The sequence below is a fragment of the Limanda limanda genome, chromosome 11, assembly GCF_963576545.1.
Source record: "Limanda limanda chromosome 11, fLimLim1.1, whole genome shotgun sequence".
NCBI classification, from domain to species: Eukaryota; Metazoa; Chordata; class Actinopteri; order Pleuronectiformes; family Pleuronectidae; genus Limanda; species Limanda limanda.
The window spans coordinates 28550068-28574177 of record NC_083646.1 but is presented as its reverse complement, the minus strand read 5'-3'; the positions used below and the strand labels follow the sequence as shown (position 1 = coordinate 28574177).

Genomic DNA, 24110 nt, shown 5'->3' with positions numbered 1-24110 from the left:
GACAGTTAGTGACCCCTGTTAGGCCTATTGATACAAACTGCAAATTGTACTACAATAGGGCCCTGTATTGGTTGTCGCCTTGTCGCCCGTCTATGGTTGTCGCAGACGTCACGTAGGTGTCTAAGACTATCCCTGAATAAAAAGGGAAAATAATTCTTGTAAAATATATATAAAGCAACAAATGAACACTCATATCACTATTGTGATATTCCTTATAGTGTATATTTTTGTGTTCTAGGCCAGGTTTCATTAATTTAACTTAATCGCAGGCTGTAGTCAGGCATCGACACCGCCATATTTACACTAGCTTTTCCGCCACAGTTTAAACCGACGGCAAGACGAGTGCCTTGGCCTAGATACAGACAACAAATGTGTATATAAATAGCTCAGAAAGGACAAACACGTTTGTTTATTGTTCCTGATAGCGCCCTTCTCCTAACGTCGGTAGCCACTGGACTGTAAAGCTTGCCAGAGTTCGTCCTTAGCAGTGATGTCTCTGCCTCCAGAGAAAGTTTCCGAGCTGAAGCAAATCATTCACAACCATCTGCTCAAGGTGAGCAACGTTAGCTGTTATTTCCACTCATGTTAGTTATATTAAACATAAATGTCTGTTTACTCATTGTCTGATGTGCACACAGTGAGATAGCACTACTAAAACAAGCCGGGATATATTCATCATGGATATATGTTAGTATTACCTTTGTTGTTTTCACCACAGCAGCAAAGTACTACCAGTTTATGCTAAACTATACTTTCTGTGTTCTACTGATGACTTTTAAATGGCCGGTGTGTTTGGCCTACACAGAATGTCCTCTGACATAGTGTCAGCGATCAGACTATCACCTATGTTAAATAAGATGCAATAGAGTGGACCCGGTAGATATACCATATTATTGTCCTGTATGTGAATAACAAAGCAATATTTCACTTTTCCAGTTAAATTTTGTCCAGTAATTGGCTCATTATCGAGCAGCTATTTGTGTTTGTTTTTACAAAATTGTCTTCTAATGAATTTGTACAAAAACTAGTGCAGTTCTAAACCTGCCTGTTTGGAGAGCACATATCATGTGTCCAAATCGCACCTAATTTGGCACTGCACTTCTCTGGACCAGTTACAATACACATAACACATACAGATAGACCGAAATACAATTGTGGAATTAGCAGTTGGAATTAAATGATGATGCTACCATTGATAGGATCCACAACTTCAGGTTTAAGTATTTATGTGATGGTTTTAACTCATTGATACAGACCTATTTATGCAGTTATCTAAAAGTGTGTTTAAAAATATTGTTGATGGGCAACTCTTTAAAGATTTTCGGGATACAAGAGTAATGCTACATTTTCCCCCAATCACTCTCTCCAACACAGTGAAGATGGATGAGCATTAGAAACAAAAGACTCAAGTGGGGGGCAAAGATGTGGAAAGCCAAAGCTTCATGATTAACTTTGAATGGTGAGGGTCAGGAGTCCATCTTAATCAGATTTCATTATAGCAGGTGATGATTATAAAGCCTGTATAGGTACAATGAAATCTCTCCTTGTGACCTTTGTTTAGGCAGCGTAAATATTAGGTGTTAATTCTGTGTATTTTGTGTGTTTTTTGGGGTTATCAGAGTGGTATACGTGGGAAGATCCGAGAGGTGCTGGCTGAAAATGTGAAGGATGATCAAGGGCGATCGCATCAATCTCTGTCTGAGGCCGATTTTTTAAGTGCTCTGCAGAACAGGGGTATCATAGATGATGTAATGAAGGACCTACGATTTAACCAGGTAGAATGACCGTTTGCCAGCAGCTTTGAATACTTGATGATTAGTGAGAGAAATATAATTATTATCCAGATGTATGTCAAAAACTAATATTTGCTTATATTTTTTAATTTTTACTTTGATCACATGCTTACTGTTCTGCACTAACTGTTGTTCTGTCTGCTTTTTAATAGGAGGCAATCATGGATGAAAAAAAAGGATCTCCTCCCAAGCGTGCTTCTGACTTTATTGACAAAGAAATCACTCAGCTGAAGAAATGTAAAAAACATAATTTACCAAACGCAAGTAAACCAACAGCAAACAAGCAAAACTACTTGTAAAGAGTTAGATTGTTAAGCAGATAAGACTTTAATCTGAGCTGAGCTTTTGGTACTTGTAATAATAATAATTATAAACTTTTTTTATGTAACACTTTTTAAAAACCGAGTTATCAAAGTGCTTTGATAACAAAGCAAGAAGAGTAAATTAAGACTTGAACACGTAATAGATAAAAATAAGTGAACAAGTAAAATAAAAGGTGAAAAGAAAACGATAATATCACAGTATCACATGAAAGCAGATCTATAAAATTGGGTTTTTAAGAAGTGATTTAAAAGAAGTCACTGACTCTGTGAGCCTTATCTCCTCAGGTAGGCTGTTCCAAAGCCGAGGGGCCCCGATGGCAAAAGCACAGTCACCTTTGGTTTTCAACCTTTAATTTGGAACAGCGAGTAGGGCTCCACCTGAGGATCTAAGGCTTCGTGCAGGCACATAAGGGGTCAGTAATTCTGTGATGTAGCTTGGGGCCAGACCCTGGCATGCTTCAAAAGTGATCAGTAAAATCTTAAAATCATCCTAAAATGGCCAGGGAGCCAATGAAGAGAAGCAAGGGTCGGGTTGATGTGATGTTGTCTTTTAAGACCAGTGAGAAGCTGGGCTGCTGCGTTCTGACTACTTTTTAATTTGTGGTTCGAAAGTGAATGATTGGTCAAACAGAACTCCTAGGTTTCTGGCATAGGGCTTTAAATTGATTGACCAGGTACCAAGGCTGTGTTCAATCTGAGTGATGGGTTTAGGTGGATTGATGGATATGACTTTGAGTTGTTGAGTTGCCAATAGTTTTGTGCCATCCAACTGTTGATATCATTAAGACAGTCTAAAAACGCAGCGGAAGGAGAGGTGGTGTTGGAGGATTTGGCCAAGGGGAAGCACATAAATAGAAAATAAAATAGGCTTCAAATTGAACCTTGTTGTACACCACAGGTAACATTCGTTATAGAGGATGTGTAATTACCTATGGGAACCAGGCAAGTTCTTTGTAAAAGGTAAGAATCAAACCAACTAATTACTAAAAGAGGTTGGACCACAGCATGTTTACAACTGGAAGGGAAGATTCCCTCTGTTAGGGATCTACTAAGAATCATTTGACCGTTATTTTGCTAAAGTTAGCCTATAACAGGGAACTTAAATGTAGTTGAAAACAAGGCTAGGCCAGCCTAGCTCAGCTGGACCCTGAATGGGTTACACTGAAACCTTTTTCATTTTAATACCAAGTTTATTTGTATACAGTTGGCTTACTTTTTACAGCAGTGAGAGTAGGATGTATGTATGTCCACACAAAGGTACACCATCACCTTGTTTACTCTGTACTGTTGGGAATACATTTATTTTATTCAACATTCATGTTTATTGTTGTTCAATGAAAGATCCGTTAAAGTTCAGAAGTAGAAATTCAGAATATCCAATCAGGGATTTTGTAACAAAAAATCATCGTGCAAAATATAAATGAGAGGCATAATTAGCCAAACATCAAAAAGGCCAAAGCTAACACTGATTTTACAAATGTTTAAACAGAGAGAAAAACCAGGATATACTAAAGTAAATCATGACTAAGTAGTCTCAACTGTATCTATCACATATGATATGCAGTATTTATCTATTGACCTTTTTTTTTTATTCATACTCTTTACAGGCATCCATGTTAGGTTTAACTTATTACAATAAGTCTAACTTTTTCTTTGATCCAATGGTTTCTCCGTTGGAAATCTATCTTTGCTTATAGCTTCTACTGCATAAAAATTAATCAGCTGTGTTGTAACATTTTACATAGTGTTCCTGCCTCTTTCAAAGTAATTATTGTTCCCTGTATGTATGCTTATTAAGAAATATTGTACAGCTGAGCACTGCTCCCTTCAGTTTTTAGTGTGTTAGTTATACAATGTAATTGTTAACCTGGACACAGTGAGTGATGACATTATTTTCTTTCTCTAAGCCAATATTGATCCATCAAGACGTTACCTGTATCTGCAAGTACTTGGTGGTAAGGCCTTTCTGGAGCACCTCCAGGAGCCTGAGCCTTTACCAGGTCAAGTGTGTTCAACATTTACACTCTACGTGCACTTCCGCAACCAGAGGTTTCACTCAAAGCCAGTGCCCTGTGCCTGTGAACCAAACCTCGAGGAGGGCTTACTCTTCGAGATTCATAGAGATGGAATAGGTACTCGTTTCACGTTCATGTTTGCACAATGTTGCATCGTGTTGATTCAAATATTATCTGGATTGTGTTTTTAACTTTTCCCACATTTATTTGACATGAAATGTTTTGAAAATGTTACAGACTACTGCTTTAAACCAACTTATGCATATCATTTATTTTGATGCTGCAGGAGAAAGCAATAAAATGGCAGATGCAACTACCTTGCTGTCAGTGAGTGACCCGGTTCACTTGGTGCTGATCAAAACAGACACCTCCAGTGAGACAACGCTGGTCTCATCCTACTTCCTGGACTGGAGGATAGTCCTCGGCGCACCCAGTGGAAAGACCTGCTTTGCTGTAGAGATGATGGGTGTTGGTGAGGAAAAATTCTTCTTCTGCAGTGAACATACAGTGCCTTGCATAAGTATTCACCCCCCTTGGACCTTTTCCCATTTTGTAATGTTACAAACTGGAATTCAAATAGACTTAAACAGACTTTTTACCATTTGATCTGTGAACAGCAATTTTCAAGTCTTGACATAGATTCTCAATTTTATTTAGGTCTGTGCTTTGACTGGGCCATTTTAAGACATGAACATGCTTTGATCTAAACCATTTCATTGTTGCTCTGGCTGTATGTTTATGTTCATTGTCCTGCTGGAAGATGAACCTCTGCCCCAGTCTCAAGTCTTTTGCAGACTCCATCAGATTTTCTTCAAGGATTGCCCTGTATTTAGCTCCATGCATCTTTTCCTCAATTCTGACCTGTTACCCTGTACCTGCTGAAGAGAAGCATCCCCACAGCATGATCTGACCAGAGAACCTTCTTCCACATGTTTGCTGTGTCTCCCACATTGCTTGTGGCAAACTCCAAATGGGATTTCTCATGGTTCCCTTTCAACAACATCTTTCTTCTTGCCACTCTTCCATAAAGGCCAGATTTGTAGAGTACACGATCCTGTGGACAGATTCTCCCACATCAGCTGTGGATCTTTGCAGCTCCTCCAGAGTTACCATGGGCCTCTTGGTGGCTCCTCTGAATAATTTGTTCCTTGATCCTGGCTTGTCAGTTTGGGTGGACGGCCTTGTCTTGGTAGGTTTGCGGTTGTGCAACATTCTTTCCATTTTCTGATGATGGATTTTATGGTGTTCCGTGAGATGTTTCCGTGAGAAAACCTAACCCTGCTTCATACTTCTCCACAACTTTATCCCTGACCTGTTTGGTGAGCTCCTTGGTCTTCATGATGCTGTTTGTTCAGTAATGATCTCCAACAAACTCCTTCACAGAGCAGGTGTATTTATAATGAGATTAAATTGCAGACATGTGGACCCTATTTACTAATTTTGTGACTTGCAAATGTGACTTGTGAAGGCAATTGGTCGCACCAGATCTTTGTTAGGGGTTTCGCAGTAAAGAGGGTGAATATATGCACTCAACACTTTTCAGATTTTTATTTGTAAATAATTTTGAAATACATTTAATATTTCCCCCCACTTCCAAATGATGGACTATTTTGTGTTGGTCCATTACATAAAATCACAATGAAATAAATTATAATCTGTGGCTATGCCATGACAAAATGTAGAAAAGTCCAAGGGGGGTGAATACTTATGCAATGCACTGCATATGCAAAAATGTATTCATTTTTCTAGGGCATCATATCTATAGCTAAGAGCTAAGAATAATGAAGGGTCCAGCACACATGGACAAATAAGACACAAGAAATACAATCGCAATAGTAAAATAAAAAATGTTCGAACTTAAAACTCCTTACATTTAACAATTTATTTTAAACAAAAAAGTCAGTCTCCTCCCTCAAAATGGATCCTGTTCTTGGTGTAGCACTTCATTTCTTATACAATAAACAAAAAACCTAAATGGACTTAACCTAAATGCGAAGTGATAACAAAGAAAACCCTTTCCTCTTCATGGAGACCATTTAATTTCACATATTCTCCTGCTTATGATTGTGCATCTGAATGTAGCTCTTTACACAATGGTATCATGCATCTATAAAATCACTGTAATAAAAAGCAACCGGCTGTTGATGTACTGTTTTGCAATATTGGTTTAAAAAATGAAAAGATTCTGAAGTCATCTTCCAAGGGAACAGCTTGCATCATCTGATGCAGGTTTCAATCATCACTCAACGTTTGTGTACACTGAGGAGTCTAACGAATCTATCCAATAACTAAGACTTAAACCAGCCTAATGCGGTTCCTTTAATCCCTACATGTTGATCCAGTCTGTGTAACAGAATTTCATGCATTTTATGAAGAGGTTTTAACTACTGCTACCTTAAAAGCCTGAGGTACATATGCATACTATATGTTCCTGATTCTGTCAGTTTTAACTTGTTGAGTTGTAAAACATTTGTCTCTAACCTGTCTGGCTGATTCCTCCTTCAAATACAGCAGTGTCTGCTTTCAACCACTCCTCACAGGCTGCATACTGTATGTCTGTCAGTAGTTCAACAAAAGCTGCTGTTTTGCCCTCTAAACTCCTTCTTTGAATAATGTTAGAGGCCAGAAGATGCAATATTCTGCAGTATTTTATAAGCAGCAAGAATCAGAAAAAATCTTTTTTTCAATAATTTAAAATCAGATGAGGAAATACCTTATCTTTCACTTCTTGTGACCCCATGGAGGGTTGCTATCCCCCAGGCTGGGAACCACTGCTGTAAATACTTTGCATTAGCTGCTCAATAATAAGTTGATATTCTTGCTATATACAATTTGTGTGTGCGTGTGCGTGTGTGTGTGTGTGTGCATGTGCGTGTTTCTCTCACTAGGCAGTGAATCTAAAGTCCCAGCTGGTGTTCTGACAGTCAGTCTGGAGCTTTACCCAATTCTCACAGAGACTCTGAGCACTGACATCATCAGCACACAGGTCAGCACACTGCAGTCTCTCTATATCTGTGACTAAATCATCAGCTGTATAAAGTTTTAGTAGTAACAAGAAAAATTCATCAGCCACTCAAAGTGAATGAATCCAACTGAATGCCTTTTGTGATCAATATTGCTGATATTGGATATAAAGACTGTATAGTAAAAGAAACATCAAAGCTCTATATTTTAATGCATCATGTGACTGTTTTGTTCTCCTTCAGCAATCCCTGGAAAGAAAGAAGACAGCAGAGAAGGAGAGACTCTTCCTGGTTTATGCCAAACAGTGGTGGAGGGAGTTCCTTGAGATACGACCGTCGCACCAATCCAAAATGGTCAAGATATTTGCGCAGGTTCATCTCAGTCACATGTTTGGCTCAAATTAATAATAATTCATCTGCATATTACATAATTGCAAAATTTTTGGGACATGTACATGTTATGTTCATACTTACGAGAGAGTTTTTAAAAAACAACAACATTTTAGTTGCAATTTTCAACTGATACACAGGTGTATGCTGCAGGTTTGGGGCAAAACTGACCATTTTAGGGATTATTAAATCTGGAACTCCTCACATTTATATTTGGCTCCATGTTGTCCCATGACCTCTGGTTTTGTGTCTGTGAATTATGCAGGATGAAAATGGCGTCAACCAACCAGTGTGTTCCTATGTGCGTGTCCTCCGGGTGGGCCGGCTGCTGGAGAGTCCTCGACAGGCAGCCCGTTTCGTCAGCTTGCTGGCCCATGAGAAGGCTCCTGTGGTTGGAGGGGGCGGGCAGGAGCAATGGTGCACATTAATGGCTTTCCTATGCAGACGGAAGGTAAGGAGAAACAGACATCTGGCATCTATAAAAGAGGCGGATCCATTTTTCAGAAGACAATGCACTTGCTGTACGGCAGATTTATTGCTCTTCATACCTTCATTCCATTAGTTCAAGAAATAAATCTTAAAGGTGACATATTATGCCCATTTTACTACAGTTGATATGGTTCATTGGGGTCTTAATGAAATGTCTGAAACATATTTTGGTCAAAATACCACAAGGATCATTTAAAACAGCACCCTTTTTACCCTGTCTAAAGCAGCCCTCCTCAGATTGACCTGTTTTGAGTGCCCCTCCTCCCTCCTTCACGAGATATAAGCGCCCAGATTTTTAGCTATCCATTACCTCTGTAGAAATATGGCTACTGGAGACGAAGATACAATCTTGCAACCATATAGTTTTGAACCAGAGTCAGAGATAAAAGATAACTAGACTGGAGACAGAGATCTGGAAGAAACTGATATTTTCTCTCTTATACTACAGTGCAGACAACAGGATCCTTTGTTTCACAAAAGGATGTTAACAAGACACCGCTGTCCATGATTGAGTGATTGATTGATTATTTATTTAAGCCTCGGAAAACACATTGAGGAATAAGACCCTCATTTACAATGGTGCTGGGGGTACAACATTGAACTGAATTGATATTACTATATTACCGCCTCTCTTTGTTTATATTTATGCTCGTTAATTGAGCCTTAAACAGAATTATAAGAAAAATAATAAATATGTGTGGGTGTTTTGGAAGATATCAGGGCGGTAGATCTCGGCTTATGTTTAGAATTAAAAAGTGATCTTGGGCTCAAAAAGGTTGGTGACCACTGGTCTTGAGAAAGGCATCATCACTGGTTGTACCATATCAGTATCCCTGTTTGCCTTGGCAATGAACATGCTGATGAAGTCATCAGAAGTGGATGTAAAGGACCGCTGTCCATGTTGGACATCCTTCAACCCCCAATTAGAGCTATCATGGGTGACTTGACGTTCACAACAACATCAGTGCCAGGATGCCGATGGTTCCTCCAAGGATTGGAGAAGGCCATTACTTGGGTAAGGATGAGCCTCAAGCCAGCCAAATCCAGAACCTTGGTTCTGAGAAAGGGAAGAGTATGTAATAAGTAGCGCTTCTCTTTAGGAGGTGTCCAGATTCCATCAGTTTGAGAAGCCTGTGAAGAGCCTTGGCAAGATCTTTGACTACTCCCTGAGAGACACAGTTGCAGTCCAGTCAGCCTGTCTAGAACTGAAAACCTGGCTCTATGGATCTATCAGCATGGTATCTTGCAGAGACTCCGGCCGCTGCTGATATACAAAGTCCCAGTGATTATTGTTGAGGGATTGGAACTTATCATCAGCAAGTGCCTGGGCAGGTGCCTTGGCCTGCCAAAGAGGCTAAACAGCATTTTCTTTACTGGCACACCAAAAAGTTGCAGCATCCTTTCACCAGCATAACTGAGGAATCGTAGGTCTGCAGAGTCGATACTCCTCTAGAGAGACTCAGCTTACAACAGAGTCTCCTTGGCAGGTATCTCAGTCAGAACTGGGAGAAAGTGGAGGGTGCAGGAGGAAGTCTAACAGGCTGAAGCAAGGCTGAGACACCACATCGTGGTGGGCAAGGTGGCAGCAGGACGAGCCGGGCTTGGCTGCCATAGTAGACCTTGGTAAGACAAAGCCAAGGGGAGAGAGAAAAAATCGGCTGATCCAGGGGGAGATCCGTGCAGAGAAGGAGCGCTGCAGCAGGACTGTGGCAAGAGAGTTTGGATGAACTGGGACCATACAGCTGTCCATAAGATTACCTGGACAGAGCTTTTGATATATTGGAAATATCTCGAACTGTCTGAGGAATGCAAAAGCCAAGGGTAGAAGGCTGCAGGGGCTTCGCGGTTCAGTGTCTGGAGACTTAGTCTCCTAGGAATCCGAGGGTTGCAGGACAGAAGAGCCACCAAGAATATCACCGAAGCTGCAGAAAAAGCTTCAAAGTGGCTGTGGATCAAGAGGGGCTAACCATGGCGCAGCAAGCTACTTGGACACATGATATTGGATGATGATCAAAGACCTGAAACCCTGGGTTCATCACTGATGATGTGTCCAAGTTGCACCAGCTGGTGTCTTAAACTTGTCTTAGACTTTTTTGACAATTCAGTTGCGATGTTTCAGAAAGTGTTGTCTGTATTACTATTGCTTATGTAATTAACTATCTTGTCTGTGATGTGGTGTCTTTGATGAGTGCCAGGCAATCATCCAAACCCTCCATTTGGCCTCTTTTTAATAGTCTTCATGTAAGTTTAAGTATAACATTTCCTTTTTTCTGTCATTCTGAAAAACTTTTTGCAAAACCCCATGAATCTCCCTCCAGAAAGGATTCAATGATGCAGCAATATAGTAATCTTTTTAGCACGGGAGTTCAACCCCACCCAGCCAATTGTAAACTGACCAACTTATCCCACTCCTGAAATTGTTGGTCAGATAGATCTAGAGGAAATTCATTTTGTTCATGGGGAGGTAGTTAAGCGAGAACAGTTTTGTCAAGTATACTGGAATATTTACCCCAAAATATCTCATGGATTCAGCATCCCTCTTCAAATTATACTTATCCTTCACATTTATTGAGGGATTGTACTTAAAACTGAGGATTTGTGTTATTAATACAATCAGCTTCATCCACAGAAGGATCCATATTGTTCGAAAAGTTAAAATTACTGTACCAGAAGTTGTTCTGGGTCGGTTACATACACCAATACGTCATCAGCAAATAAGGACATCTTTTGTTCTCCTCCTTTCATGGCTATTCCTTTTAATAATGTTTTTCTGAATAATCCACTGGCTCAGGGGCTCAATAAAGAAGAGAGAGGGATAATTTGGCCCCCCTGTTTTGTTCCTCACTCCAATGAAAAGGGGTTTGAAAATGCTCCATAATTTGTAATTTAGCCCTTGGTATTATGAAATCCAAATGTATTCGAGATTCTAAATAAATAAGACCAAGCTTTTTCTGCATCTAGCCCCACTAATACTGCTTCTAAATCAAATTCTGTTATATGGTAAATAACGTGTAATGTCATTCTGATTTTTTGTCAAACAAAACCTGTCTGATCAAGGCTTATAATTTGTGGCAACAATCCCTCAAATCCTTTGGCTAGTATATGGGTAAAGGGCTTATAATCTTGTTCCAACACACTAACCGGTCTAGTTACTGCATTCATATTTATCCTTTACCTCCTTTAGATTACCGCCTCCCTCCAGGAGGGGGCTATAGTGTTCTCCTTAAAGACCAAGGTAAAGGTAGACTGCCACACAGGGACCAACAAACTCCCTACTTTGTACCATTCCGAAGGGAACCTGTCTGGTCCTGGGGCCTTATTTGACTTGAGATGCATTTTCATTTCTTGACTTGATAACTCGGAATTTCCCAGACCACTACGGGATAAACGTTTCCTGCGTCTTCTCTGTTAGCGGCTGGCAAGACAGACAAAACACAAATCTCACAAAGTGGCCCTTGTCAGCTCTGATTTATGAGTTTCATTTCAGGGAAAATTAATTTAGCCTCATCACACCTACCTGTTCTGATTCTACCATCCAAATTAGCACTTCTGGGGAGCATTTATCATTCTGACTTGCTCGTAGCTTGAGCCAGCTCATAGCAGCAGCAGCAGCAGCAGCAGCAGCAGCAGCAGCAACCCCTTGCTCAACCCAGGCCTCTATACTAGAGAAGTCAAATGCAATTGCTTACTGTTATAGACAATTTGATATCTACAGAGCTTATTTCCTATCCTGCATACTTTTCTTGTGTGTTCAACACTTCTGTGAAAGGCAAATAGAGCAGTGAGAAAAGGATATAGTAATTCTGTTAAGACGAATTGTTGTAGTGACATGAGGAATTAGACAAGCAACAGTGAAGGAACCATTGAATCCGTTAAAATTTGTTAAATTTTAGAATATGAAGTAATTCAACTTTGTGTTGTCAACTTGTCACAGTGTAAATTAGGAATTTGGCCTGGAACTGAGGTTACACCTGAAGTTCAATATTAGTAAAGTAATATCTTACAATAATGAAAAAAAAAAATACGGAGCAAAATCCGGGAACTTTGTATTGCTTTCTTCAACATTGTGGATAGAACAAGGTGATAATATAAAGAATAATTACATTGCAGAATAACTGTCCTCTATTTTAGAAAACCGTGTTGTGATAGGTAAAGTTGTAATAAGTTGCAAGTCATAACATTTCCCGGAAAAGCTGTAAAGATGGAGAAAATGTTTTATAAAGTTGTCAAAATACTTCAAGATAATAATCATAATAACTCTGAATAAAAGTCTTTATCTTTTCAAAATATAACCAAATAGATGAAGATAAGATAAAAACTTGTAATATTTTGATAATAAGGTGAGATGCATAACAAAATAATCAGAACGTGTACAAGCCTTCAGAACTTTCAACAGGAACTCATTGTTCCAGAGTGACTGGAGCAGGCCAATAGCTTTAAGAGGTTTCAGCAGGATTAAAATAATCTGTTGCATGAAAGACATCAAAATGGTGTTACTCTCAAAGTGCAACTCTCAAGGCTAAAATGTAATAAATGAAGGTCAAGGACTGTTTTTTTCACTCTCATTTTAAAGTTAATATGGTAATCATACAACTATCTGCAAATTGATTTCCACATTTCCATCTCTGGAGAGGAGCTGAACCCATTGCTGTTTGTGCTCCCCAGGGGGATTGTGAAGACCACGCCACCCTGCTGTGCAGCCTCCTGCTTGGCTTTGGTTTGGATGCATATGTGTGTGTAGGCACCAAAGCAAAGGGAGTGCCACACACCTGGGTCCTGACTCGCGGTACTGATGGGAGCGTTACATTCTGGGAGAGCCTAACAGCACACAGGTCTGTTGTTGTTATTGTTGTTGTTGTTATTAATGTAAATAACTTGTCATGTGGCATGTGGCGCTCTAATAGCATGCTGGACGCAAGCTGAAATCCAGTATATTATAGATTTTGTGTGATGGATACTTATAAAATTGAAAGAGGAGAAAAGCCATATTTCGTAAATAGATTTTGCGAGATATACTACCTTCCTGTAAGTGCTAAATCAGATGTGGCCTAAAAAATTACTTGTTTTTGCTTCAGTTTGTCTCTTTACACAGTTTGTGTAGTTGTCAGCAGGATATCTCTGAATTTGTTGGCCAGGCTTTGGGTCAAAGAAAGACTTTTAGTTCTTATTTTGTTAATCAGATGTTGTGTTTTAGCTTTAGCCCTGGAATTTAAGACCTGATTTCAAATTGGTCTGTCAGATGAGTATGGCAAGTTATAGTAAGAGGAATCTTGACCATTTGCTGTATGTTTTCTTCATATTTCAATTTTTATTTAACTATTTAAATGGTAAATGGTGTGTATAAATAATAGCGCTTTTTTATTCTTGGTGACCACTCAAAGCGATTTACAGTACAGTTTTATTTTATTTTATATTTATAAAGCATAACTCTGAAGAGATACATTTGAAATTGTGCATAGTGTGCAATTTAATTTTTTTCAATAATTTTGTGGGTTTGTAATTGGACTAAGTATGTGTTCAGATACCTCCATCAGGCCATTGACCCAGAAGCTCCGCCTCTGGCCCCACAGCCCAAACCCTCATCCCCCTACCGCACTGTGGGTTGTATCTTCAACCACCAGAACTTCCTGGCCAACTGCCAGCCATCTGATGCTGTAGAGCTTTGTGTCTTTGACTTCCAGGTAGGAGAATGGTGTCCCTTACATTTACTGTGATCCATCTCTCAGATAACATAATTTTTACATGTACATCATGATCTTTTACACCACAATACTGCACTTTTGATTTGTTTGTTGGTATTGTGTTAGTCTTTGGGTTGTTTAAATTAATTTGAAATGAATTCTTGATTCATGCAGAATCAAACGCTCCATAGATCTATCCATCGCTAATTTTTTTCCCCTTTAGAATCAATCTTGTTGGAAGGCGATGAGTGAAGATGCTCTGAATTCTGTCTGTGACCCAGGCTCAGTCACCTCTCTGCCCCTTCAGCCTTCGCTCTGTGCCTCATCTCTGGATCCTGCTTCATCTAGCAACCAGTTGGAGTTTGAGATGCGCTACCTGGTTTCGGAGCACAGGAAGGTAATACATGCTGCTGGATGTCGACACTCTAAGATGATTTCTAACTCACCTTGGGCCTGTATTACAAAGCAGGATTTATTTATTCGGGTAACTTCAGGTTAAGTTTAGGGTTTTCACGAAACTTGTTAACTTCTTATAGGGGAAAATCACCATGGTAACTTATGCTGAAATGCTAACCTGCTCTGGAGCTGGTTAAGTTGGAGGTAAGAGATTAACCAGTATAAAATCAAGGAGGACAAGGGTCTTCAGCGACAATGAGTATCTTTATGAAAGATATAGATTCTCATCGGAGGGAATGATAAACCTTTGTCAGCTGCTGAAGCTGAACATAACCAACCTGACACCTAAGAGAAATGTGCTCACAGTACCACAGTTTGTCTGCATTGATCTACGTTTCTCTACTTGTTGAAGTTACTTATATTTATGTAGTGGGTGTGTTAGTGGCGGGATAACCAAACATAGTGTCATGCCCCGGCTCCCAGGTCATGACAAATACGTAGATGGACACAATGGATGACGGTAGTTTAAAGTATTTATTATAAATTACAATACAAGTAAACATGAATAGTTCACGTTCATAGTTCACCATTTAAATTGTGTTCATAGTTCAGTTCATTTCATTGTTTTCAGGTGGAAAGTGAGAGTGAAAGACTTAACTAATTTTTTAAAGAACTGTATCCATCACTACCCCTTGCCTTTTCTGTCGGAATCTTTATCAGACAGTGTGTAAAAATCCCTCAGATAATAATAAGGTGCATCAGATGTAGTCGCTGAGTCTGCGGATTTCACTTGCCATTTGTATATGAGAGCTGTTGGGTTGCAGGTATGGCCTGCCCCTTTAAGGAAATTTGTAGTGTGTGACGTAGTGCACCTGGTTATTGTGGGAAAAGATGCTAAAAGTGTGTGTATATCGAGAAGTGACTAACCACCTAGAGGTGATGCGAGTGTTGCTCCTGCTGTATATCCGAGAAATAAAGTGGCCGCATTCCAATTAAAGAAACGTCTCCTCCTCCTTATTCACGGCGTGTTCCGGACAGCTGGTTACCGGCCAGACAGCGAGCCAAGATAACCAGTGAGCTGAGACACTGGCCAGAGAAGAAAACACTTGGAATATGTTGCTTGTTTGGTCTGCATTTGTGTGTGATGAATCATGGGTAACGTAGTGCGAAGTCGAGTTAGTTGGTTTAGGTTAGGCTACATCGCGGACATTTTACGAGCACTGAGCACAACATGGGGCAAGCATTTGATTTATACAGCATCTCTCCTTAGGAGAAAGTATTGAAATGTCCTGAGGGTCAGTGAACAGGTAGGGGTGGGGCACGTCACAGTTCTAGGCCAATGGCTGTAGGGTTTTGTGGGATGGCAGGCTCTCATTGGCTGATGAGTTGGCGTTTCAAGGGTGAATGAGGTAGCGGAGTGAAGAATACAGTGGTGGATGATAGGAGCATAGATTTATATATAAAGACTAGATGTTTCGTCTGCATTGCTGGCCAACGGAGACGAACGTCGGCACATGGAGGCCATCTTGCTACGGGGCAGCTCGCTCACCCATAACATTGTGTTGGTAGTGGTAAATAACCATAACTTGCTCAATTTTCACAAGGTTATGGGTGAGCGAGATGCCCAGTAGCAAGATGGCCGCCATGTGCGGACGTCCGGCTCCGTCGAACGAGACATCTAGTCTTTATGTATAAATCTATGGATAGGAGTGTCGGAGTTACGAACAAGAAGTGTGTCGTGTTCGTTGAATAAAGTTACACATAAAGAGAGAAGTTTCCTGTCGTCTCTAAGCGAGGACGCTTCAATATGAACGTGTTCACCGTTCAAATTCATTATTTGTCATTGAGTTGCGTTCAGTTCATCGGTCTCGTAAAAGTGAACGCTTTCAATGAACGTGTTCTTTTGCGTTCGTTCATGCACAACACTGTTGTATACTTTTATCCTTCTTTTAAGTAGGTTAATCCTATGAATTAAATATTTTCTTGGAATGGGGGATAGATAGTTTACAGATTTACCTTGTGACAGCCCCCATCCCTCCCTCCCCTCTCATGGAGACTCGAACAGTCAGCCCTCACCAAAATGACACTACACTGTTGTGCGGTGCGCACTCTCCTTAAAGTAGTTCCATATGTTTTATTGACTAGTAATTTTAAATGTTTCCACCACAGTGTGTCTTCAGAGACAGTGCAGACAGTGTGTGTCAAACAAAAGCTTGTTATAGAGGCTACATCATGTGACTAAGTTAAACATTTCTTCTCTTATCCAAGAGGCTTCTTAAATTCCACAGGACTTGTGGGTAAAGAACAGATTCATATCTCGTTATTATGTCATGATCGCATAATATATTTTTTTCCCCAAAGGCTCCATAACCACCACATTCTTTCACATTACGATTTTTGACCAGCTGTCCTTCCTACATTTAGCAGCTGTAACTGTGTTTCTTTTAATCTGGATAATGTGTTTGTACTCCTTGCCCATGTCTGTGATTGTTCATACGCTGTAAACACTGCCCCTTTCATGTGCACGCGTTAAGATCTTGATGACGCAATCATGGGTTTACTTAACGAGTTGATAACCAGCTTTATATGACCGCTTAAGGCCGGCGCATGCTTCTGCAACGGCGTCTGCGGCTTTTCACGCAGTTGTGACGCAGGACTCATTGTCATTCATGGTTTTCCAAGCGTTGTGCGTGTTGCCAAGCAATTCCCCACCAGAACACTAGGCGGAGTAATGTTTTTTGTCGAAGTCAGCTCTTCTTCGTGTGTGGCACGAAGAAGAGCCGTTTATTTACATCGCCACTGCGGCTCCTCAGAGCCTTTTTCTGGCGGACAAATCCACCAGTCAGTGACGGGTTATACTAGTGGTCATAGTTTCGGGTCTCATCTGCCAAGTGCTCTTCTATTTGGTCCATATTCGTTCTTCTAAATCTTCCGTGGTTTCCGCCGGTATTATCGGGCATGAACCGGAAATGCGACTCCGGAAATGATGTAGCTAGCAGACCAATCACAGCCTTGCCGGCTACGTGACGCTTGCGGAGCTTTGCCGTCTAGTTAGAAAAATTGGGCGACGCACGTATGCTTGTAAGAAGGGATATGTAAGTACTTAAGGGGCCCGGAAGGGCTCTTACGCTTCCGGGCCCGTGAAAACGCAGAAGCATGCGCTGGCCTTTAGCCTGACTGCCATTGTTAGATTAAGTTCACCCGGATATATGAAAGATATCCTGGGCAGAGGTGTAAAAAGTACTGAAATATTGTACTCAAGTAAAAGTACCTTTACTTTGATGAAATTTTACTTAACTACAAGTAAAAGTACCCATCTAAAAATCTACTCAAGTAAAAGTAAAAAATAGTTCATTTAAAATGTACTTTAAGTAAAAGTTACTTAGTTACTTCCAACAACTTGATGGGGGTCGCACATATACAGTGCAAAAAAAGGACAAGGGGTCATAAATCCTATCCAACAACAGTTATTTTTAATTAAAGGAGAATCTTTACAAATATAAGTGCAATGACATTAAACATGTCAAACATTAACATTTAACATGTCAACACAACATTTAAGAACTTTTGGGAGGACATGTCAAGTTCAGTTCATTTCATAGTTTTAAGGTGGAAAGTGAGAATGAAAGACTTAACTTGTTTTTTGGAGAAAACTTTATCCATCCATATGAATCAATAATGTTTTTTTTTTAAATTGTATTATTGCTTATTTTGCGTGTTTATTTAGTCATACTCTGCACACAAAAGGCACAACAAAGCAAAGTTTTGATACATTTATTTTGAAATGGTTTCTTTTAGTTTGAAGAGGCACTTCCTGAAAAATACGGAAAAGATCGCTACTGGCAGGTGGCCTGGCTGTTGGAATGAACGCGTTCACTGTCTACCACTGCAGTGAGAATTGCCTTGCGCCTTGAACTATGTTTTTTCTTACTCAGTAACGGATGTAATTTCCAATGTAGCGAAGTACAATACTTCAGTCAAAATCTACTTAAGTAAAAGTAAAATTACCCATTTCAAAAAACTACTCAAAAAATTACAAAGTACACAAAAAAACTACTCAATTACAGTAACTTGAGTAAATATAATTCGTTACTTTACACCTCTGATCCTGGGTATGTTGAAGTTGCTTCGTAGTACAGGCTACAGGCCCTGGATCTTTTGTTATTGATTTGATAGACCAAGAGAGGCTTAAGTTTTATATTGTATGTTATAGAGCCACTGGTTAGTTACATGTTAGGTGATTTATCCTAACATGCAATGTAATAAGCTGACGATGGGCTCTGTGGTGCTCCCTCCCTTAGGACCTGGAGCTGGCAACAGTGTGGGATGATCACCTGTCCTACCTGCTCTCCTCTGCTTTATCAGCCTATGAGCTGGAGCGCTGCACTGGTGTGTCTTGTGGCAATGAGGAGTTCCAGGATGCAGTGAGGAGGGCAGTGCCAGATGGACACACCTTCAAAGGCTTCCCCATACACTTCCTGCACCGCAGTGCTCGTAGAGCCTTTACTACTTGTCTTAGGTAAGATACATTTCTGAATATACTGTAGATAGCAGTGTGTATGTGCATTGAAAATGCTTTGACCAGTTAAAGGGATTACACTTCCTGTTGGCAGCCATGTGGTCTGTTTGAGTGTACTTTAAGTACCTAATCAGTGTTCTGTAAATAAAATCCCAAAATATATTCATGCAACTTCAAGTTTGTGCGTTTTGTGGTATTCTAGTCGGATGATTGCAAGAGCAGACACAGCTCTAAAGTTCCTCAAAACATGCACTGAACAGTTTTAATAGTATGACTGTGAAAGTGCAGTGACTTTGTCTGAAACCAGCCTTTGAATCTGCTGTAGATGGCATGAGAGAGGAAAAATGGGCCTCATTCACAAGCACTGTGTACACACACATCTGTGCTAAAACGTTTGATGCACAAATTTGGTATTCATCAATATGTTTTTACCTAAATTTGTTCGCATAGGACGATCAAATTTAGAACTTCCTTAGACCATGCGTACGCAAAAATGAAGGCCCGGCTGCCCTAGAAAATGTAAACACACACCCTTTTAACTGAATGCATAATATGTTAAAACTGTATAAAAAAAAAAAAGAAGCCTTAAATAGACAACAATAATTATATTAACTAAGGTATTGACCAAATCTATTAAATTATAATGAAATTGACACCCTTTCACCCTCATCATTGATTGTTTATTTATTTACGCTTCTAACACACGACAGACGCAAAAAGACAGAAAACAAATACCTCCAGATTAGGATAGGGCAGTGCCATACATGTGGAAAACATTGACAAAGATATCAAAAAAATGAGTGGGTGAAGTGTTTCAGTCAACAATACACTTCTGTAGGTAGAAAGCTTTGCAGCCGAATCCAATACAATTATAGTTAATCATAAAATAAACACAGAATTTGAACAGTTTTCATTTACACCATGTTTTTAGCCTAAATGCCCTTTGATATCACCTGGAACTGTTCCAACTGTTCAAGTTCCCACGCACACACACACTTAACACAAGCTCTGCGTTGTAGCATCAATAGTTCCGGTAGCATCACTACTTCTGTTAGCAGACATTAAGATAATGAGTGAATTCTCTTTTTTGGGTGACCTATCCATTTAAGAGAGTTTGTGTTAATAGAGACACAAAGCAACAGTGCATAAATGCATGAACACATGTCCACTTTCTTTTGCAAATTCAACCAGAATTCAATAATAATGCGCATTCATGTCCTGGCTGCTGGCAAATTACACACGAGTAACATCAAGACTGAAATATGTCTCAAAAGCCTATTTATCAAGTGTAAGTATATTGTCTGTGAATCAACCTGGAACGGTCCATGAACACAGCCTTTAAACTGGTGATCTAGGCAAAGGAATCACCTGCACTTATATTTAATGCTATCTATTTATTTGTTATTATTTAATAAAACAATCTTTGCACTACGTCATATTTCTTGTCTCTTGTCACTTTCTGTGCAGGTCTCCGTTCTGTCAGGAAATAGTTAGTTGCCGTGGCGACCTTGTGCGGCTGGCAGTACGAGTTCGGGTGTTTGTGTATCCAGAGAATGTTTGTGCAGTGTGGCTCATGTTTGCATGTAAATATCGTTCTGTACTCTAAACAACTGAAAGATGGTTTTCAAAAGACTACCAGTTTGTATAGTACATTGGCCCCAGACAAAACTTTCTAACTTCATGACGACACAACAGATTTCTGTTTCATATAGACAAACTTGTTTATGCACATTGCATTAAAACATCTGCATCCATGAAAAGACTAAATTACATAAAGTTGTATTCAGTGATAAAGACATTTAAAGAGATGTTTGTGACTGTTATCTCTACTCTGGTGCTTAGGCCTTTATTTTGCTGACTTTTATGCACAAAATTGTATGTATTCATATATCTATTTTTGAAAATAAATGCGATTAAAAAGAAAATATATATATGTCTTACTGTGTACTTAACCACCTAGTGTCTAAACTGAGAAGTGCAATACAGTGGGCCATAGTCCATTACATTACATTACATTTCATTTAGCTGACGCTTTTATCCAAAGCGACTTACAATAAGTGCATTCAACCCAGAGGGGTACAAATCCAGAACAAAACGGATGAAGAAAGTACCATTTCTTCAAAATCAAGAAAAACTACAAAGTGCTATAAGTAAGTGCCATTAAAGTGCTACTAAATTGTTAGTTTCAAGTTTATTTTTATTTATTTTTCCATGTTAATTTTTTTTGTTGATACAGCCCAATTAAAAATGGATGGCGGGCCGCAGAAATGTAAATGCCATGTACAAAGTAAGGTGGAAGATGAAGCAAAAGGTTTATTACATCACAGTTTTTATCAATTATCATTGTCATCACCATAATTAAATGTTCATGATTATATTAATGATGCTCAAAGAGATATTGGAAAAATGTAGAGCCACCATCACTGGCAATATGGAAGAAGGAGTTGATGACTTGTCTTGGACTGGAGAGATTGACATACATTGTTAAAGGTAAACAGTACTTGTATTTGGGAATCATTTGTGTCATTTTTGACCAATGAAACGGATAACACTGACTGAACAACAGGTTGTGAAATGATCCTCCCTTTTTGAAATTTTTGAAATTTTTATTTTTGAAATTTTTTTACTCCATAAGTTTGATGTCTGTTGTCATTGTCCATTTTATTTATTTATTTTTTCTTTGTGTGTGTGAATGAGTGGCTGTTCGAGGGGAAATAAATGAAAATGTTTGTAAATTCGCCATAAAGTTTGATATGCACTTGAAACTTCAATAAAAAATATTGTTAAAAAAAAAAAAATGATGCTCAAAGAGTCGCCAACTCTCATCAGAATAGTCTGCAGCAATCATTAGGATTATACAGTTGGAAAAAGCTTAAAAGTGAAACAAAAACTTTATTTACACTACCGTTCAAAAGTTTGGGGTCACCCAGACAATTTCGTGTTTTCAATGACAACTCACACTTTTATTTATCAAATGAGTTGCAAAATGAATAGAAAATAGTGAAGACATTGACAAGGTTAGAAATAATGATTTTTATTTGAAATATATTAATTTTGTTCTTCAAACTTTGCTTTCGTCAAAGAATGTTCCATTTGCAGCAATTACAGCATTGCAGACCTTTGGCATTCTAGCTGTTAATTTGTTGAGGTAATCTGTAGAAATTTCACCCCACGCTTCCTGAAGCACCTCCCACAAGTTGGATTGGCTTGATGGGCACTTCTTGCGTACCATACGGTCAAGCTGCTCCCACAACAGCTCAATGGGGTTGAGATCTGACCACTGCCCTGGCCACTCCAATACAGACAGCATACCAGCTCACTTATTACCTCCACCATGCTTGACAGATGGCGTCAGGCACTCTTCCAGCAACTTTTCACCTGTTCTGCGTCTTACAAATGTTCTTCTGTGTGATCCAAACCCCTCAAACTTTGATTCGTCTGTCCATAACACTTTTTTCCAATCTTCCTCCATCCAATGTCTGTGTTCTTTTGCCCATATCAATCTTTTCTTTTGATTGGCCAGTCTCAGATATGTCTTTTTCTTTGCCACTCTGCCTCTTCACTGTAGACGTTGACACTGGCGTTTTGCGGGTACCATTTAAAAAAGCTGCCAGTTGAGGACCTGTGAGGCTATTTCTCAAACTAGAGACTCTAATATACTTGTCTTCTTGCTGAGTTGTGCACCGGGGCCTCCCACTTCTCTTTCTACTCTGGTTAGAGCCCGTTTGTGCTGTTCTCTGAAGGGAGTAGTGCACACCGTTGTAGGAAATTGTCAGTGTCTTCCCAATTTCTCGCATGGAATAGCCTTAATTTCTACAACAAGAATAGACTGGCGAGTTTGATATGAAAGTTCTCTTTTTCTGGCCATTTTGAGAGTATAATCGAACCTTCAAATGTGATGCTCCAGGTAAGGAAGGCCAGTTGTATAGCTTCTCTCACCAGCTGAACAGTTTTCAGCTGTGCTAACATAATTGCAGAAGGGTTTTCAAGGGTTTTTTAATCATCCATTAGTCTTCTAAGGCGATTAGCAAACACAATGTACCATGCGACCACTGGAGTGATAGTTGCAGGAAATGGGCCTCTATACACCTATGTATATATTTAATTAAAAACCAGACGTTTCCACCTAGAATAGTAATTTACCACATTAACAATGTATAGAGTGTATTTCTAAATAATTGAATGTTATCTTCATTGAAAAAAACAGTGCTTTTCTTTGAAAAATAAGGACATTTCTAAGTGACCCCAAACTTTTGAACAGTAGTGTATATTTATACTTTATATATAAAAGTTATTGAGTATGTTGCAATACTTTGTGTGTAGTGAAGTATAGAGTCTGACTTAAAAAAAGACAAAATGATGTTAGCTTTTCTTCACCGTATATAATGCCTATTTTGTATCTTTATTTTGACTCAATAAATCCAACCTTAGATTTTTTTCAAGGCACTTATATGAGGTATGTAATCTGAGGAGTAGTCAAACCATATTGTTTACATTAAGCTGAATTTAATACTGTAATGGTTGACATGAAACCAAGATTTTAACTGTAACTATAATTGAAGGGAAAAGAGCAGCTTTTATTTTGCTTTTATTTTAGTTTGTTTGTCTTCCTCTGCTGACCTGTACATCTGCAATACATTAATTATACACTAGATGGCGGTCTAAGACCAGGCACTGGATACCAGCAACTGATCTCTGTTTTGTCCTAACTGACTTTTTACTTTACATTACATTACATTTCAATTAGCTGACGCTTTTATCCAAAGCGACTTACAATAAGTGCATTCAACCATGAGGGTACAAACCCAGAACAACAAGAATGAAGAAAGTACAATTTCTTCAAAAAAAGCTAAACTACAAAGTGCTATACATAAGTGCAATTTAAGTGCTACTAAATTGTTAGTTTCAACATTTTATTCAAGGTGTAGTCGGAAGAGATGTGTTTTTAGTTTGCGGCGGAATATGTGTAAGCTTTCTGATGTCCGGATGTCGATGGGGGGCTCATTCCACCATTTAGGAGCCAGGACAGCAAGTGTTTAGCTCGCAGTGAGAGAGCAACAAGCCGATTGGCCGAAGCAGAGCGGAGTGAACGGGCTGGGGTGTAATGTTTGACCATGTCCTGGATGTGGACTGGACCTGATCCGTTAGCAGCACGGTACGCAAGTACCAATGTTTTGAAACGGATGCGGGCAGCCACTGGTAACCAGTGAAGGGAGCGGAGGAGCGGAGTAGCGTGAGTGAATTTAGGTTGGTTAAAAACCAGTCAAGCTGCTGCATTCTGAATGAGCTGCAGAGGTCGGATGGCACTAGCAGGTAGACCTGCCAGGAGGGAGTTACAATAGTCTAACACAGTATTCCCATATGCTTACAGCTCTCAAGCTTTTCTACATACAGACTGCACGACATGTCTTTGATCACTTCATAGGTCCACTCGAGGTCTCAATGTTTGATGAAGCGTGATCAAATCACTAGGCGTGTATTTAATGTACAGTGTAAATAAGGAATAAACGTGAAGAAACCCACCACTGTAGGGAGAACTAG

The 24110-nt window shown here is 39.4% G+C and overlaps 1 protein-coding gene across 3 annotated transcripts; it reads left to right on the top strand.

Annotated features, from left to right (window-relative positions):
* Positions 1-323: 323 nt before the first annotated feature.
* Positions 324-21321, top strand: cep76 (centrosomal protein 76). Of its 3 annotated transcripts, none has more exons than XM_061082024.1 (13): positions 324-553; positions 1620-1775; positions 1946-2030; positions 4024-4248; positions 4418-4603; positions 7020-7117; positions 7338-7466; positions 7750-7935; positions 12639-12805; positions 13495-13654; positions 13962-14051; positions 18352-18569; positions 20037-21321. In XM_061082024.1, the coding sequence occupies exons 1-13, from the start codon at positions 491-493 to the stop codon at positions 20173-20175; spliced, it is 1902 nt and encodes a 633-aa protein (XP_060938007.1). In that variant the 5' UTR covers positions 324-490; the 3' UTR covers positions 20176-21321. The 3 variants fall into 3 exon arrangements, with proteins under 3 accessions (XP_060938007.1, XP_060938006.1, XP_060938008.1); XM_061082023.1 differs by having other exon boundaries at positions 13878-14051; XM_061082025.1 differs by lacking the exon at positions 20037-21321 and having other exon boundaries at positions 13936-14051; positions 18352-18557.
* The last annotated feature ends 2789 nt before the right edge of the window (positions 21322-24110 follow it).